The 18,339-nt window shown below is 34.0% G+C and overlaps 1 protein-coding gene across 2 annotated transcripts in view; it reads right to left on the bottom strand.

Moving 5' to 3' along the window:
• Nucleotides 1–434: 434 nt before the first annotated feature.
• The window catches only part of LOC125241046 (microtubule-associated protein 1A), a 33,199-nt gene continuing 15,294 nt past the window's right edge, over nucleotides 435–18,339 (bottom strand). For both annotated transcript variants that reach the window (XM_048149328.1, XM_048149329.1), the window contains 13 exons: nucleotides 17,508–17,528; nucleotides 16,951–16,971; nucleotides 11,896–11,916; nucleotides 6,658–6,678; nucleotides 6,057–6,077; nucleotides 5,496–5,516; nucleotides 5,369–5,389; nucleotides 4,653–4,673; nucleotides 4,280–4,300; nucleotides 4,148–4,168; nucleotides 1,631–1,651; nucleotides 899–931; nucleotides 435–513 (listed from right to left, as the gene is read on the bottom strand). In XM_048149328.1, coding sequence (XP_048005285.1) covers nucleotides 902–931; nucleotides 1,631–1,651; nucleotides 4,148–4,168; nucleotides 4,280–4,300; nucleotides 4,653–4,673; nucleotides 5,369–5,389; nucleotides 5,496–5,516; nucleotides 6,057–6,077; nucleotides 6,658–6,678; nucleotides 11,896–11,916; nucleotides 16,951–16,971; nucleotides 17,508–17,528 — 261 coding nt within the window. In that variant the 3' untranslated portion in view covers nucleotides 435–513; nucleotides 899–901. The remainder of the gene's footprint in view (nucleotides 514–898; nucleotides 932–1,630; nucleotides 1,652–4,147; nucleotides 4,169–4,279; nucleotides 4,301–4,652; nucleotides 4,674–5,368; nucleotides 5,390–5,495; nucleotides 5,517–6,056; nucleotides 6,078–6,657; nucleotides 6,679–11,895; nucleotides 11,917–16,950; nucleotides 16,972–17,507; nucleotides 17,529–18,339) is intronic.

Genomic DNA, 18,339 nt, shown 5'->3' with positions numbered 1-18,339 from the left:
CACGTGACCTAAGGGGGTGAGTGAAGGGCCTTCATTTTATATATTTTCTTTTAAGTTTTCCCCATTTTATTCGCACCCCGAAACGGGTGCAATTTTCCTAAGGCTTCTACATATTTCCGGATTGAACCAGTGCCCTTTGTCCAAGAACCCAAACTCACGCCAATCGGGTGGCTGGGAGGCTCTTGGTAGAGATAGAGATAGTTTGTTATTACATTCTTGTTAGGAATTAGGAACACAAAAGTATTCTGACAGTTGAGCCAAGGATAGTTTTATTTACCCGTGGTACAACCAGTTGGACAAAGCGACGGTTCGTATACTACATAGTTGAACAATTGCCCCTAAGTTGTTGGTTGTAAACTTCTATATACATTTTCCTTGAGGTACTTAGTCAGGAAATACAGGTTATTAAACAATATTAAAGAAAGGCAAAATAATTTCATTCAAACGTTTTATTAGGACATATACTGCAGTTATATTGCGCATTTTTATTATCTGCTAAGTGATGACGTTAGCCTGAAAAAACAAAAAAGCTATATTTTGGAATGATCTTGGGTCATCTCTTTTTTTTCATTTTAAGGTTTCTGACTTTGTCCCATTTTGCTATCATTCCTTCTTCATTTATTACTTTCGTCGGTAGTTTCCTGTCCCTTCTTATTTGGGTGAACACTCAAATAATCCTCTTCTATGGAGATTTTGTTTGTCTGTTTTTATTTCAGTGTTATTTTTATTTTTCGTATTTGGTTTGGGCTACTTATTTGAAATAGATTTTCTCTATTTAACCGGTTCGATATTGTGCATTTCCTATTTAACTGAGTAGTGTAGTTTAATAAGCACAATTTTTTTAAGTGTACCTATTATTTTCTTATCGTATAAAGGCTTTAATTAATTTAATTCTTACCTCTTATCGTCTTCTTTCATAGCTGTCATAACCCTATTAATTTCAACATGGTTAATCAACATGTAACAAACGTAATTATCTGAGTTAGAGTCGACTTGCGAGAACATGTTATAGTGAATTACTTTAAACTTTAAATATGTACCTGTTACTCGTACAAAATTATACATAAACAAACACATATTTTTTAAATATTAGAAAGGGTACATATTTCACAATATGTAGATACCTATATCAGATATAAATAAGAATTTTATGTTATCCGTATTTCAGTTTATTACTTAACTAACTTATTTTCTTTATCTTTAAGAATGTTCGTTACTTTTTATGTCATTGGTGGTGAATTTTTTTCTAATATTAAATGTAGAAAAAAGTTATTCAAGGAAATTCACCACCAATGACGTAAAAAGTAACGAACATTTCTATGTGTATGATATACGTAATGGAATCCCCGAACAAAGAAGTCAAAAGAGGTAGAAATGTCCAGATTTAAGTACAAAGACGTAGAAATGTATCTACAGACATAGAAGATGGTATGGGCGAACTAGGACTTTGGTTGGATTAAAGATAAAATGGGCTCATACAATGTTTATATTAAGTAAACAGATATTCATTTCAAATAACAAATAGTCAAGTATAGTGAACTGATTCAGTTGCCCTTAATTAAATTAAAGTTAATGTTGGAAAAGGTACAAATTACTCAAAATCTGAAAAAAATATAAATTCTTTACATACCATTCTAACGATCGTTTGTTGCTGCAATTACAAAGGTATTTCCCCTTAATCTTATCGCTTTAGTTACATATTCTGCATCAATCTTTAGCAAATTTACAATTTACAATTCATATTTTGTATTAAAAATAGTTATGGTTTGGCATAAATGTACTTTGCCAAAGTTTATTACGACAGAAACTTATTCAGCAACTGATTTCTTTTTTTCTTGCAGCCGCAATAGCAACTAAGTTTCGCACCCAGTGCTGATGAAGGATTTTTTTTTCTCATATTGACATCAGTCATGCTTGTGTTGGTTAACAATTGAAGATATTACACGTATTTTCATGTTGCTAAAGTTGCGCTATCAGTGAGTTATTCTAGACGTATTAGAACATAGGTTACAGTTGTGACGCGTGAAAATTTTTGTCGGTAAAGCCGGAGGGGTTTTTGGGATCTGTTTAGTATGGGCATCTTCAGATACTGCAGAATTTTAGGGAACCCGTTGGGAATCGAGTTGTATCTACGCTACGCCACTGATAGGTTATCGCTTATCGCATTTTAAGTCCTTTTCATAATGCCGACTCATTTATTTCATGCAAGTGCTCATATACGATGTCGACATCAAATATATTTCCTACTGCATCGAAATAGTAGATTACGATACAAGTGCGTAAAAAAGGAAGTTCGAAAGGAGTGGCGATAAATTAAAACACGACCGAAGGGAGTGTTTTAAATCGACACGAGTTACGAATTTCCTTTTCGCACGTGTATCGTACGACGTTTTTCAGTACAGATGAGCCTTCGAAGTTTCGACCTGGCATATAATGAACCACTTCTCGCACTAGTGCGTAAAAAATACACCATCTGGGGGCCGATTTTTGAGTCTCACTGTCACTAAAATACCGGTTGAAAATGGTGATTTGCCTATTACTTTCAGTGACAATTTTCTGAATTCGAACGCCGTGAGACTCAAAAATCGGCCCCCTGTACTGAAAAAAATAATTTATTTCAACTAGAAAAGGAGGGGTATTCCTCTTATGTGAAGGACGCCGTTTTCATAGAAAAAAAATATACGTAACGGGAATTACATTTTACAAATGTTGTACAAAAAGTGGTTGTAAAGGAAATTTAACCTTGAATACTCGAAACGAAATAATAAAACAATCAAGGAAACATGATAGTGACTATGCAGCTGATTTTGGAAAAACGTGATATTAATTAACAAAAATGTATGAGCTGAAGCGGCACAGCAGCTGTAACTTTGAATAGTTTCAATCTATTCAAAAGCAGTACGATAACGCTGATCATGATGCCCGAAACCAAGGTTTTGAATTTATCAGTGACATACCAAGCTTTAATTTAGCGTCAAAACTGGACTTTATAACGAGCGAAATAGAGTTTTAGGTACACCAAAATCTCGTTTTGATAATTGTCATGACGTTATTATACCAAAAAACTTCAAAGAATTCTGTCTAGTCGATTACATTGATGATAAAAGACGAATTATTGTTTTCTGTTCCAATAAAAATCGAAACAATATTAGCAAGTACAGCCATTTTTTCGCCGACGGTACTTTCCAAAGTTGCTCGAAAGGTTTTAAACAACTTTACTTATACACATTACACGGTTACGATGATGACAAGCAACGTTTAGTGCCATTGATTGCCCTGCTACTGCTACCAGATAAAAAACAGAAACGTATGAAATATTACTAAATCATATTAATTCAAACATTATACTTGGAAGTCAGAAAAAAATACTTTGGACTTCGAAGTAGCGGCAATAAACGCATTTACAACTGTTTTTCCAAAGAACATTTTCAAAGGATGCTACTATATCAATTCAACCGGTCATTGTGGCGTAAGGCAAAAGCTTTAGAAATAAAACTATGAACAGAAAAAAAGGCACGTAGCACGGTGTGTCGGCCTTGCTCGTCTACCAGCCCGATATATTGAAGAGGGCTACAAATAATGTATTGACGAATAGCAATAGTTATATTTCAACAACAACTTTCTAGTTTGAATGGTCATTTGGTCAAATCGCAAGTTTTGCAAAAAGGAATCACAAATTATTTTTTATTTTATAATTTCCACTCAATTTCACGAGAATTTTGGGAATTTTAACGGAGAAAAAACCAATTCCAATTACTCCGATCAGAATACACTAATAGTTTTTGTTATAAGTTTCTATGATAATAACAAAAAGGACAAACATAAAAATACTATTGATTAAAGCAAGAATAAAGAATCGCCTTTTCACAGAAGCCGTTTTGTTGAAAATCTCTTGCAAACCGACTAATCGCTGGAGATTTATTTGGTTGGTGGCAACTAAACAATTAAAAGCGTATGAAAATTTGCTTGTAGGTACACATGAGATGTTGGTTTTTCTCATCCAAAAATAATACAGAAGTACTGTATATGTATGCATTTATGACGTTATACAAAGCGTGTAGCAAGTGCAACGCTAACAAAACAAAACTAGTTGATATACATAGTTAGTTCAATAAAGACAATATGAAAGAGACAAAAAATTGCATACCATTTGGTCCAGTGGAAATTTCTATAATAAAAATTGTGGTAAATAAAATGTCTTATCAGTTTTTACAACATGATTATATAATATAACCTATGTGACTGTTACCAATTAACGTTTTTTAAATAGTAAATTTACCTTTAGTTTAGATCTTATGACCTGCGGGAAATACAAATCTATTTTAAAATATTGCTACAAATAAAACAAGGTTATAAATATACTTCGTTTCTTTCGTTGTCTATCTTATTGACCTTCTTTCAGAATTACTGCTATTTGACAAGTCCCAACACGTCCTTTTTGTGTAAGATATATATATATCTCCAATTGTTTTATTAATATGGAAAATCTTTCACGCTCGCGTTAGCATCTTTGTCCTGTATCACCTGTATGGCTCATTTGACTCAAACCCCCTTGGATTTCCATGTTGTTGTGCTTGTTATACAGCGAACTGTATATGAAATATCTCTTTACTCTACTCTTTACTTTGTTACAATAAAACTGTTATACGCACTGATATCTTTGCTTGTGCTCTCTGTAAAAAAAAGTAATAAATTTATTTTGTAATTAGGCACTTTCTTTACAAAATTGCGGTACACCTTACTCATAACTTCAAACATACTGTTTAATCAGCTTAGTATTTAACATCCGTTAGTGTGTTTGGAAAGAGAAGAGTCGTGAAATGTATATAGTCCAATACATTCCACGACTCTTTTCTTTCCGAACAGACTTTAACAGTCTTTAATTGCCCCGCTGTATCTTATACATTATTCGATTCGGAAATCGTTATTCTATTTAATTTCCTACTACTTGGTTATCAAACGGACCTTAACTTTGTTATGTAGCTACGCGCCAGTTGACAACTCAGACTTTCGGATCGTCCCTGCGTGATGCAGACCCAGGCGAGACCAATGGTCTCCCACTCCAGAAGACACCGACGTCAGGGGTACAGTTGACAGTCCAGGCCCTGGGGGTATTCCATCCTTAGTGTCGCATCTGCGAGACCCATGGTCTACCATTCCAGATAGTAACGCTCTTGGCGCAGGCGCTGCGGGCCAATTGACAGCCCCGACTCTGGGCTCCCCACCACCCTCTGGTCACCCTTTGATGACTGTAAATGATGGCGCTCGGGGCACAAGCGACACTGGCCAGTTACCTACGGGAACCCTCTACTCTTCTCACCAACTTGCCGCACCTATCAGGTCGCACACATAAATAATACCTACATACCTCAATATCATTTTCCAGTTCCTGTAAATATATAATCAGAAAATATTATAATTATGACCATATTAATATAGTTTATGTTTTTAATGTTGGAGCTTAAGTATTTTTAATAGTTAACAAAAATGTTTACCGCAGCTGCCCTGTCAAGCTCCTGAAAGTTTTCAATTCCTTAGTTATACAACATTAAAATTAAAATAAAATTTATTTCAATTCCAAAGTCAAATTATTTTTGTTGACTTGTAGCCTATGAAATCAAGAAATGTTTTCTCTCTCGAAAATATCGTGTCATGTAGAAGACGTCCTTAATAAACTTATTTTTTCCTAAATATCAATCCTCTCTAACATCAATCATGGCAAAGCATCGCCATATGGTCTTTTAAACGTAAACGGTATTTTAAGTAAAACGAGCACCTCAAAACACAATAACACAAACGAACAACAACACCTAAAAACGGAAATGAACTAAGCGATTCAATTTCCTACCGAAAAGATGCAAGTGAGAATTTGGAAATCACAGCAGAAGCAAAGAAAATTATACAAGACAGACAAGATAAGCTGCAATAATTAAAACTTTCTAAATGGTTTTCTTATATTAATCGATGTAAAACAAGTAAACCCAAACAAGTAGATATTTTATGCTCTGAGAAAGTGAGAAGTAGCGGTATTATTTGCTTATAAAATATTTGCTTACGTCGTTATTGTTCTGTAATATCTGTTAACAACAGTTTTAGTTAGAAACAAAATGGCATAACAAATAAATTTATCTTTGATGTCACGATTATATTTGTCTCTGTTACCTATTAATTTCTCCTGCACCAACATATGTCTCTGTTTAACCCAATGGGTGACTGGTAGAGAATACCTTTTGGCATTGAGTCTGCCATTTGTACATGCTTATTTGTTGTGCAATAAAGTTTAAATAAATAAAAAATAAAATAATTTTACCTTTTTTTAGTTTTTGTGTATGATTTTTTATATTCCTCTTGTCTTTTTTTGGTGATTGAACATTTGTGAGTGTGCACGGAAAAACGGCCCACTTTGTCGATTTCTTTAAAGCCGCTTTGTCGTTTATTCATATTAAGATACAAGTAAATCTCGCCTTAATGGTAACCGACAAAGTGGGTCGTTTTACTAACATTTTGTTTTATCACGCAACCAGTTTATTAAACTTCTTTAAAGCACCTAATTTTAAAATTATTCTTAATATATTTATTATTAAAAATGTTATTACATCAGGCCATACGCTGTTTCATTAATAATATTATGAAAATTTAGTTATTGACAATTCATACCTTATTTTGCTGTTCACATTCCTATAAAAAAAACAGTCAATGTTAATGTAATGTAAACTCTGAAATAATAAAGCTACCTTTCAGCTAGTTTAGATGGCGAAGCCAAATATTAGAGTAGGTAAGTAAGTACTTGAAATAACATGTCCACTTGTCTAAATGTCCAGAAAATACCACTTTAACTAAACAACTGGCTTCTAATTAAAAAAATATGTACAGTATTTCACCCTTCTAAGAACTGTGTGGTACCGACGAATACCGACAAAATCGGTCAAAAGCTCAGATATTCTTAAATCTGTGGTCAAAAGTAACAACATTATTTTCATTAGTTCACTCACTGTAAGTCTTTACTGCCGTAAAACCATTGAATAACAACACTAGAACATATTGGTATTTGCAACAAATCGACCGTGTTGTGTTTTATAGTAGGTCGCCCGGTATAAACCTTAACAGCCATGCCGATTATTACTACTTCTAATCTTTATTCTTACTACTAATCTACAGAAGAGTAATAGAAGAAATAATTTAACAAAATATAGCGCAAGTAACACTCCAAATTCCTGATTTACGCGAGCAAGGAATTATTTCATATTTTTCAGTACAGATGGTGTTTTTTGTACGCACTAGTGCGAGAAGTGGTTCATTATATGACAGGTCGAAACTTCGGAGGCTCATCTGTACTGAAAAACGTCGTACGATACACGTGCGAAAAGGAAATTCGGAACTCGTGTCGATTTAAAACACTCCCTTCGGTCGTGTATTAATCTATCGCCACTCGTTTCGAACTTCCTTTTTTACGCACTTGTATCGTAATGTACTATTATTTATTCAGACATTTACAAGCTTACAGTTTATACCAAAGCGCTTACAAACTAGTTATTCCTAACGGATATACAAACAAAAAACCATACAATTATCACAAAAAATCATTATCATTAACAAACATAATAAATACAGTCAATAAATAATTAAACTCATCATTATATATACCTACATTAATTAATCATTATATTAAACAGTCAAATATTTGGTACAAGAGCTTTCTACCAAAACTGCCAACACTATCCGCGAATATGTAGAGGAAAATGCAGAGATAAAGGAATACCTTTATTTATAGAAAAATATGTGACCACGTTTAAGGAGTTAATATCGAGAAGTGAAGGAAGGTAATATGACATAAAACAAGAAAGAATACAAAAATAGACAGATAAAGTAGAGAGTGGCCTTCCGACATTATGATTATATCAACCAGAAAAAGAAGTTATAAGTAATACATTTTGTTTGAAATAACTGAGATAACGCAACCATTCATACGTCTAAAATTGGTTCAACAATTACAGAGCGGCTTGATATTTTATTCCGGTTAGCAAATTTGGCGATTTAAACGCGATTAAAATAGTCAAATGAGGCATAATAGTCAAATGAAGCGAAATACCTATATATCGCAACTCAATCTCGAGATACGTAAATACCTATGCTAAATACTTATTCCATTTGTCACAATTTTGGCTTATGATTTATGTCAATTTGAAATTAGTTTTTATTTAGATATGCTCGCCACCAATTCTACATATTTATAACAATTATATACATACAATAAAATGCACGATTTTAAATTTTTGAAGGTTCATGACCCTACAGATTCAAGCATAAACGGAAATTAAAAACAACATTTTGATTTAAATTTCAATTCCCCAACGTCCTCACGCTTCTGAACAAAACAAGGATCTAGAAAATTACAATGTCGATGCAGATATCATAGTACGATGCAGATATATTTCAATAGAAAAAACTGGACATTGCAGTCCTTTATACTAAAATAACTGACTTACAACAATTGACGAAGGAAACTTCTTTTGAGTAAATTTGCGATAAAAAATATAAAATTTTAAATTAATTAAATTCATATTAAAATTATTGATCGTGCAGTTAAAATTCCACACCTATCAATAGTAGGTAAAAAAGATCAATTGAGATTGCAAGATCCAACGAACGTCTATAATGCTTACTTTATCTATTACTTCATTTTAGTTCGACAGAATACTGGAAAAAAATAAATAACTATCTTGGAATTCATCACCCAAAGCCCACCGACCACACAACCAATTATGAAATAAACACAACACAAGAACAAGACAAGAAAACAATCAGGTGTTTAGTAAAAAATGAATTGCTAGACTTAACAGACCTTAATGGTCAAACTTCTGAGTTCCCTGACCATCGAGTGCCGTTTAAGTCTTACATCATGTTGCGAAATGAATATATCAAACGTGTGTTTTATTTTCATTATTATTTTAAGAGACGATAAAAGAATGCTGTAGAAAAAAACATCAAATTGGTGATTTTATCAGGACCTTTAAATTAAAATTCAGGTCTCATGCAGCAATGGCGCGCCGCAGAAATGTAACTTTAAAAGAATGAGAGACAACCAACAACACAACTCCCAGTGTTTACGAAAAGATAACCAAATCAAGACAACAATAAAATTGTAAACAAAATTAAACAGATACCGTATTTATAAACGTCAAAATCTTCATAAAATCTAAAAAGGTTTGTATTCATCTAAACAGCCAGTATGGTTTTGACTACGGAAAACCTCAAAAAGTTTTAATCTAACCTCACTCGCGTGGATTTATTTACCAAAATAATGTGTTCCCCAATATGTATTTAGAACAGTTATAATTAGTTATACCAAGTTATACATAATACTTTAAATGAAATTTGATGCCCCTACAAACTTCCATCATTTTTAAAATTTCATCCTCTTTTTAACCATTTTAGGGGATGAATATTCAAAAAACCTGATACTTTATTATTATATTACACTACACTAAACTATTTTTCCACAAGGTTAAAGTGGGGGCCAACCCCTTGGGCCAAGAAACCTAACGAATCCCAAGCGTGGCTATTCACATTGGTGAACCAATCATTTTCCATTGGCTCTTGATAACAAATGGACGTAAAAAAGAAAAAGTATTAACTGTCGTTGGAAATAAAATGTCCTAAACAAATGAAAAAACCTTAAGATCTGCATCTCGGCAGCTCGGCACCTCTTTAAGTAACTTGAAAAAAACCTTGCAATAAAATTAAATATTAATCTGTAATATTATCAGCGATAAAATATGCAGCGACATTGTCTTGTACTACTTTCCCGCCGACGTGGTATTAAATAAATAGTGTGTTAACCTGATAGCACTAAAGAAAAAAGTGTGTTAACCTGATAGCACTACTTAAAGAAAAAAGACGGTGTTACTCGCCCCATTGCAGTAGGCACCACAATAAGACGGCTATCTTTTAAATTATGTTGCAGCGAGTTTCGTACCCGACTCACAGACAGGTTCAAACCCAAACAGCTTGGTATCAGTGTCAAAGGCGGGTGCTGTACACGCTACACGCTCATTTCAAACAAATTCCTATTTGGAAATGTTAAATTTGACGTTAGTGATGCTTTTAATTCGGGCGACCGGGGTATACTTTTAGATTTCAGAAAGAAATCCCAGAAATATTTGATTATTCAGCGCAGTGCTATGCCAGTCCGACCAAATTAATGTTTGGTGACAAAGAAATTAGGTACCTCGTTTGTCGGCTGCCAGCAAGGAGATTCTCTTGGGCCGGTTATGCTTAGCCTCGCGATTCACTCTTCTAATAACCTCAGAACTTAACACCACTTCTTCCAAATACCACTTTGGTCTCGGAGGAAAAATAAACTTCTATTTGGTATTTGGATGATGGGACATTGGGTGGGATCTCGGAGGAAATTTATTTTTCCTCCGAGGGTGGGATGGCTTCTTCTGGCTTGTTCCGTCTTAAATTATTTAATAATCATTAAATAAGTTTTCCTGAAATTGGCCTCACAATAAACTTTTACAAGTGTGTGGTTTTTTTATCTCAGACAACTTTACACCTGCTAACCCAACGGACATAATTTACAATTAAAAAAATATACTAGTAAATATGTTTGGTTGCCTGGGTATCTTACTGGGAATCGTACCGTTTTATTGAGTCGAACACCGATTGGCTGTACGTACTTTTAAGCTTGCCATTGCAACCAGCGCTATGTTGCGGTAGCTACGTGTACTAAACTGACAGTGACAAACTAAATCAGTGATAAGAACATCAATATTACAATCGATTTTAAATCAAAAAATTACTTATAAACTAGTGTAGGTATTTGACTACTTACGATGGCTTATAAAAGGGCGAGAGTAACAGTTTAAAAAGCATATCGTATCCTACGGGAACGTGACCTAAGTAGTAAGTAAAAATATAAACTAAAGACAACTTCTCAAATTTTCTGTTGGTGGCTGAGCAAGTATTTTTTTTTTAATCTTTGTTTTAGCACATTGATTGGCGCGAGAATATGTTGCCGCGAGGTGGACTACCCGTCCATATGACTGTGATTAATACAATTAGAACAAGACGTGTGATCTATCTCGCAGCAATCATGTCATGTGCTAACCCGCAGGTTCCTCAAGGGCGGCCAAAATGTAGGTAAACCTCTTTAGGTAGGGATGATTGTCAATGTCACTACTGGCATATAAAAAAAAATATCAATGTAATCATAGAAATATTACAAGAATGTAATGTCAAACATGACATTCTAAATCTCATATTCATAAATTCATATTTTATTTAAAGAAAACACACATTTCTTTTCATAGAGAAATACACGCTAGTAATAAATTGTAAATTGAAAATAATAACGAAATAAAAATGTCATATATCGAGTGATCCATCTTAATCACTATTTTCTCGTCTAAACATTGTCTCTTTTGTTGTTCTTCTTGTTGTTGTATAGGCCCTCCACATCTCAAGGTCATGTTGCGCCTTCTTGTCTTGAGTGTCTTGGCCTCAACTGTGTCGTTGTCTGAATGAGTCTCCTACTTGAAAATGAATTGAGAGAAGGAACACAGGTTCCTCTACTTGGAAATAGGCCTTTCTAAATGAAACCTAAATGTAATTATTATTTTTCTTTTTTTTTCCTCTAAGAAAAAATGACATATATTATATTGTTTACTTGGATTTGTTGCTATCAACACGTAACTATCTAAGGATTTCTTAATAAAAAGATTATTCTTGATTAGTCCTTTGAACCTCATAAAATGAATTATATAGACTAGAAAACGTGCTCCAGGGCTCGTTTTCAATGTATAATACGATTAACGTAGTAGGAGTAATTATAATGTCCATTAATCAAATTATAAGGTTGAATGGGTGATATAATAAAATAAGCAGTCTCACCATAAGTATCCTGTCTTTCTCCTGTAAATGTTAATGTTAAATTAATGAGTTGGTATTTGTATTTATATTAATTTTACAACAGTAGTAAGTTGCCCGATTTGGGCGGTAGGTGTCAGTTTCGAAAGAAACCAGAACTGAGTTGTTGGACAAAATGTGGATAAGTCTGACTCTAACATTGCCAGTTTCTCAATTTAATCAAGTTCTTAAATTTGTTTATGTGTAATTGTTAGTAATTAAGGATTTATTGTATTAACTTTTAATTAATTGAATAAATATTAACTATCTCAAATTATAGTTCTTAAAACATCAAATTCTTTATAATCCAAAATCTGTGTAATTAGATTCTCAAATTCTGAGTACGTCAGATTACTACTACAAAGCCCGAATAACAGTTTTGTCTAATTGTGAGTATGTCAGATTTTGGTGCATTGGGGTAATTTCAAACGTCGTCTAATTTCGAAAGTCACATAAAAATCACCATTATTTCCATCATATCAAGATTCCCCTTTTGAAATTACCCGAGCATTTCTTTATGTCGAAATTATCTCAATGCACCCATATTTAAACTTTTTTATTTATTTATTTAAACTTTATTGCACAATACAGAAGTATAAATGGCGAACTTAATGCTTTGAGACATTCTCTACCAGTCAACCAATGGGCTAATATACCAGAAAGATTAAGTAGGTCTTTAGTGTTAAACGGTATTTGGTTTATTTGGTAATTTTTATGTGATTTCTTCAAAGAATCGCGGACTCTTTTAATCCTGATAGCCTGATAGGAGAAAGGAACTGTCCCAAGATTTGTTTTCCATTCCGTTTACCATTTTTTCATAGCTATATCGGTAATGGGATGGGCAATCCCAAAAATGTCTGGAAATCTTGGGACAATTTTTTTCTCCTATTAGGACCAAAAAAAAGTACAATATTTCAACGTTATAAGAATTCAACATTTTGCGATGAATTGGGTTCCATATACTTAGGTTGTATTGCTAATTTGCTAGTATGGTAAATAATTTGTCAATCGATTTACGGGTCAGTAAAGTGAAAGTACAGTCAGTAAGAAAAAAATGTGTAGGTATATTGAAATATTGTTTATTAATAAGAAAACGAACTGTTTCCGCTTACAATGAAATAAAAAAGAATCAAACTCAACAAAATTACGCTTTTTCTATTTTTTTTTAATTTTATATTTTAAAAGTTAAAGAACCTAATTTCGTTTACCGAATCGAAATTAGGTTCTTTTAACTTTTAAAACTAATAAAATATCTCACTAGGGTTATTCTAAATCACTAGTAGCAGTGGTTTAGAATTTTTCGTTATCGGAACTACTTGAAGAATCACAATCAGAACTAGAACTGTTGCACTCAGGGCCTTTGTCATTGTCAAATAGATTACTCTTGGTATGTCTTACGAAGTTTAAGTAAGACGCCTTTTTTAGAAAATCCAGTATGCTGAGAGTTTTTTTTTCACGTCTTGAATCAAATTCCTACGTGCGTATAATATTTAAGGTCGACTCTCCTTGATTTTTTAGTTTCTTTCTCGGTGAATATATGCTTGTTTTATGGTTACGTCGTGATGTCTTGCCTCATTTTTTAAGGTGAACAAAAACTTGAATATATTCGATTGTTTACAGACTTTTTTGTTCAGCCTGTTATGCCATCCTTCCAGGTGATTTGTTGTGCGATACTTTTCTTCCGAGCAGTTATCCACTTCAGGGGTGATTAATGAAAACCAATGTTTCGAAATATTTACGATATTTCTATGTTTGGCACATGCAGAAATGTTTCGATGAGAGTAGCCCATGCATTTATCATATATTCAATCGGCAGTAATGGTACATATGTCAATAGATTGACGAATTTGATTCCATCATCCTTGCAGATATCTATTTCTCTGGATTTTTTCCAAATCGCTTTCATGTAATGAAAGTAGCATCCCGTTACAGAAGTATACATTTGACACGGAATTCAAAGCTGGAAGCTCAAAATCGGCCTTGAAATGTTCAATATCTATATCTAGTATGGTCTTGCATGTGTCAAATTATCTGACGTAGGTACGTCTGTTCCTCTTTGTTCGGCAGAAGAGCGTAGATGACTGGCACGATGGTGCGCAACTGTCAAACTTGTAATTCAACATTACATGTATTGTGTAGAGTTGGCAAAATGGTTTCGGTGTAACTTTGAAAGTACCATCCCCGAGGAATCTGGTAGTTTTTTTTTAAACTTTTGTCGCCAAATCCTGTCTCGCAAATCAAAAAAATATTGCTTATGATTTTTGGTGGTACTGTCACATCATTTGGACTATTAGATTTTGCCTCGTTCGTTCCTAAAGCTCTTTTCTTCCACGCGTACAACGAGTCTTTTTTTGAGGAAAAGGTAGGCAGTAATATTAAGTGATGCAGGTCTTCGAGTTCTTGCAATGATTCTTCGAATATAGGCTGAATTGGTCGAACGACTCTGCCACCTTCTCCTTGCAGGCTCCGGACACCGCTGCTCAAAAAACGACGACGGTATATACGGAAACGTAGTGACGCATCGTAGCCGTACCGTTTTTACCGCATGCTCCCCACACCTTTGTCGCACCTTTATCGTATCATGTTTCACATTCAAGTGGCCAATAACTTCAATATCTACTTTCAAATATAATTGCAACATATTTTTGACTTACCGATTATACATGGCTTTTTTAGAATATAACGCATACAGAAACTGTCCTACTAAGATACGGCATGTTTTAGGATAAATTTGTCATAATCAGTGCTCGGACAAGTCATCGCAATACAATCGCAAGGCTGCAATAGAACAAGATCAATAGAGTCGCATTATGTACAATATTATTTAATTATATTTTTCAATGACATTTATTACTGCAACCCAAAATTCACCATACATGTGTGAAGGTATTTCCATTATCTTTTTTTTAATGCTGATGGTTGCATTGCACATACGCAACCATAAACTTCTGCATATAAAAAAGTAAACAGTTGTTATAAAATAATTTCGAACCTTTTACTCGAAACTGCCGAAACACTTGTATGACATCTTTCGTAATATTCACCCAAATTTTTTTTTTCTAATACAGGATTCAGGATTCATGGTGCCATTTCGTGGCACCTTCTCGTTTTTATGTGTTCCTATTTGTAATATTTTTCTCTTTTGTGTGTTTACGAATAAAATTTATTCTATTCTATTCTATTCTATCAGGTATTTCTCAAGGGCACCGCAGATACTTTTTGAAAATTATTTGTGATTTTTTGACCTAATATGTTTATCAATATAATCTTTCTTTAACTGTTTAATACGAATGTCACATGCTGTAGGTACACAATATTTCATTGTCATTTTCCTGATAACAGAGCTCGGGGTAGTCCTTAATCCACTTATTAATTATATTTTCTCAAACATGGTATGAAATATTGATGTTATGTGCCTTATAATTGGCAGCGAAGTATGACGTTGCAGGTGCGGCTAGGACGATTGATAGATAATGGAATTTCATACAAACCTTGCAGGCCAAGGCCGGCAAAGTCCTCTTTTTAGGGTTCCGTAGTCAACTAGGAACCCTTATAGTTTCGCCATGTCTGTCTGTCCGTCCGTCCGTCCGTCCGTCCGTCCGTCCGTCCGTCCGTCCGTCCGTCCGTCCGTCCGTCCGTCCGCGGATAATCTCAGTAACCGTTAGCACTAGAAAGCTGAAATTTGGTACCAATATGTATATCAATCACGCCAACAAAGTGCAAAAATAAAAAATGAAAAAATATGTTTTATTAGGGTACCCCCCCTACATGTAAAGTGGGGGCTGATATTTTTTTTCGTTCCAACCCCAACGTGTGATATATTGTTGGATAGGTATTTAAAAATGAATAAGGGTTTACTAAGATCGTTTTTTGATAATCTTAATGTTTTCGGAAATAATCGCTCCTAAATGAAAAAAAAGTGCGTCCCCCCCCTCTAACTTTTGAACCATAAGTTTAAAAAAAATGAAAAAAATCACAAAAGTAGAACTTTATAAGTACTTTCTAGGAAAATTGTTTTGAACTTGATAGGTTCAGTAGTTTTTGAGAAAAATACGGAAAACTACGGAACCCTACACTGAGCGTGGTCCGACACGCTCTTGGCCGGTTTTTTAATTTCCAAACACAGATAATTGTGACATAACATCCAGGTATTTAGCCAATTAAAAAAAAAACTATAAGGGGCTTTATAGACGTGCCGACTGCAACTGGTACGGGCCCTAGACAATATTTGATTTTGGGTGCGTTTTCATACAAAAAAATTTTTTTTCGTTTTTTTTGATTTTTTTTTTAACTTTTTGTTTTTTTATAAGCGTATACAGGGTCACAAAGGGAAACGAAAATTCGATTATTTTTGCACTACGACGCACCGTTTAGGAGATACAGCCATCCAAAGTTACTATATGTCTTCGGCCGGCAACCCCCTTTGTCCCGGCCTCTGTAGTAATGTACTATTATTTGCACCATATTTAAAATATTTAGAAATAACCATAATTAAGCAAATAATTGTATTAATTTAAATTGTCACCATAAAACTATTTCAAGCATGCCACTTTGATAAATCCATGACAGATATGCGACTAAAAAGGTCTAATGTTAAATTATGAATTACGATAATATCAGCTTTAGATAAAAATAATCATCTTAAGTCTCGACTCTATAATAGTCTTGTCCCATGTCCATATCTGTTTCTGCTATGACTTGTCCGAGCACTGGTCATAATTTGACATATTTCAAAATTAACTCTATTAAAATCGGACCAAATGAGAAATCGCATTTTTTCGTATCAAACTTAATGGTCATCTGATTTGATACTATAATGACCGTAACCTGCTAAGAATCTGACCTACTCAGAAATTGAATTAAAAAAAAGTGACTTAAAATTCATAAGTTTTTTTCCGAAACCGTCTCACTCAGAAACCGAACTACTTACTTATAGGTAATCTGAAGTAACTAGAATCTAACTTATAGAGATTTTGTCCAAAATCTCAACTGGCTTCTGTCGAAACTCACACCTACCGCCCAAATCAGTTGCCCTCCTACCTTAATATCCTCAATTTTTGCCTGCAAGTAACAAAATAAAATATAAGACAAAAATTTTGCCTGCTTAGTTTGAAATAAATATATGCTTAATAATAATAAATCATGAACCGATTTGTAAAAAATACTTTTTAAACTAATTGATCGCAGATTTATTGAAGATACATGATAATCGTCTAGCATTATCCCAATATTTTGTGTAAGTAGTTCTTAAAGTCGTCACATTTTCTTTCGCCACTCAATAATTATTCATCATTTTCGTAAGTAGTCTTTGACGTATATGATTATATTTATTGCTTGCCTTTTTCTTATTCAGGCACATTTCGAAGTAACATAATCGTATTAGTATTGATTTCCGCAAATTACCCTGCCAGCCAAGCCGAAATGACAAACGTTGACGCTATAAACGCCGTGCGCCGATCGAAACGCTCTAGATGGCTCTGGCACGTCTGGCTCTGGCGCGCCAGTTACTCCAGTTAGGAAGAATGATAGAGAAAGTGTGTGTGTTTGGCTATCTTATACGAATATTCATGATAATGCTGAATTAGAATATAACTTACTTCCAGGGCCCTGTCTTGAGCCTGTCAAAAAGATAGCATAATTTGAACATTTCTATGAAGTTTATGGTCATTTTTTGTCATAATTCCTGGGTAAGTAAATGAATTTCAATCGAAATGTCAAAATTAGTAAAAAGAATAGATTCACAGCATAACAGCACCAGCGGAGATATGAGCAGATAGTATTTTAAGCAGTAGGTAAATTACTTTTTTGAAACGCATTTTATAAAAAACACTATTATTATTTGCATTTTATATTATTGCAATGGATCAAGTTGCAAAAATAGATCTAGGACACATTCGTCACTTTCACCAAAACTCATATGTTAATTCATATGTTAAGTCACTCTCGGAACCAGTGACAAATATGTTTAACAATACATTTTATGTGCGTTTTGGTGACTACCTACTGACCAAAATTAATTAAATATAAATTGGGTAAGTAACAGTTTCGTCAGCAGTACGAGACAATCATGTTTAGTTTCGTAACATTTTTAGGGTTCCGTAGTCAACTAGGAACCCTTATAGTTTCGCCATGTCTGTCTGTCCGTCCGTCCGTCCATCCGTCCGTCCGTCCGTCCGTCCGTCCGTCCGTCCGTCCGCGGATAATCTCAGTGACCGTTAGCACTAGACAGCTGAAATTTGGTACCAATATGTATATCAATCACGCCGACAAAGTGGTAAAATAAAAAGTGGAAAAAAATGTTTTGTTAGGGTACCCCCCCTGCATGTAAAGTGGGTTCAGATTTTTGTTTTCGTTCCAACCCCAACGTGTGATATATTGTTGGATAGGTATTTCAAAATGAATAAGGGTTTACTGAAATCATTTTTTAAT

This window comes from Leguminivora glycinivorella, chromosome Z (assembly GCF_023078275.1).
Source record: "Leguminivora glycinivorella isolate SPB_JAAS2020 chromosome Z, LegGlyc_1.1, whole genome shotgun sequence".
Lineage (NCBI taxonomy): Eukaryota > Metazoa > Arthropoda > Insecta > Lepidoptera > Tortricidae > Leguminivora > Leguminivora glycinivorella.
This window is presented reverse-complemented; position numbering and strand designations above follow the sequence as displayed.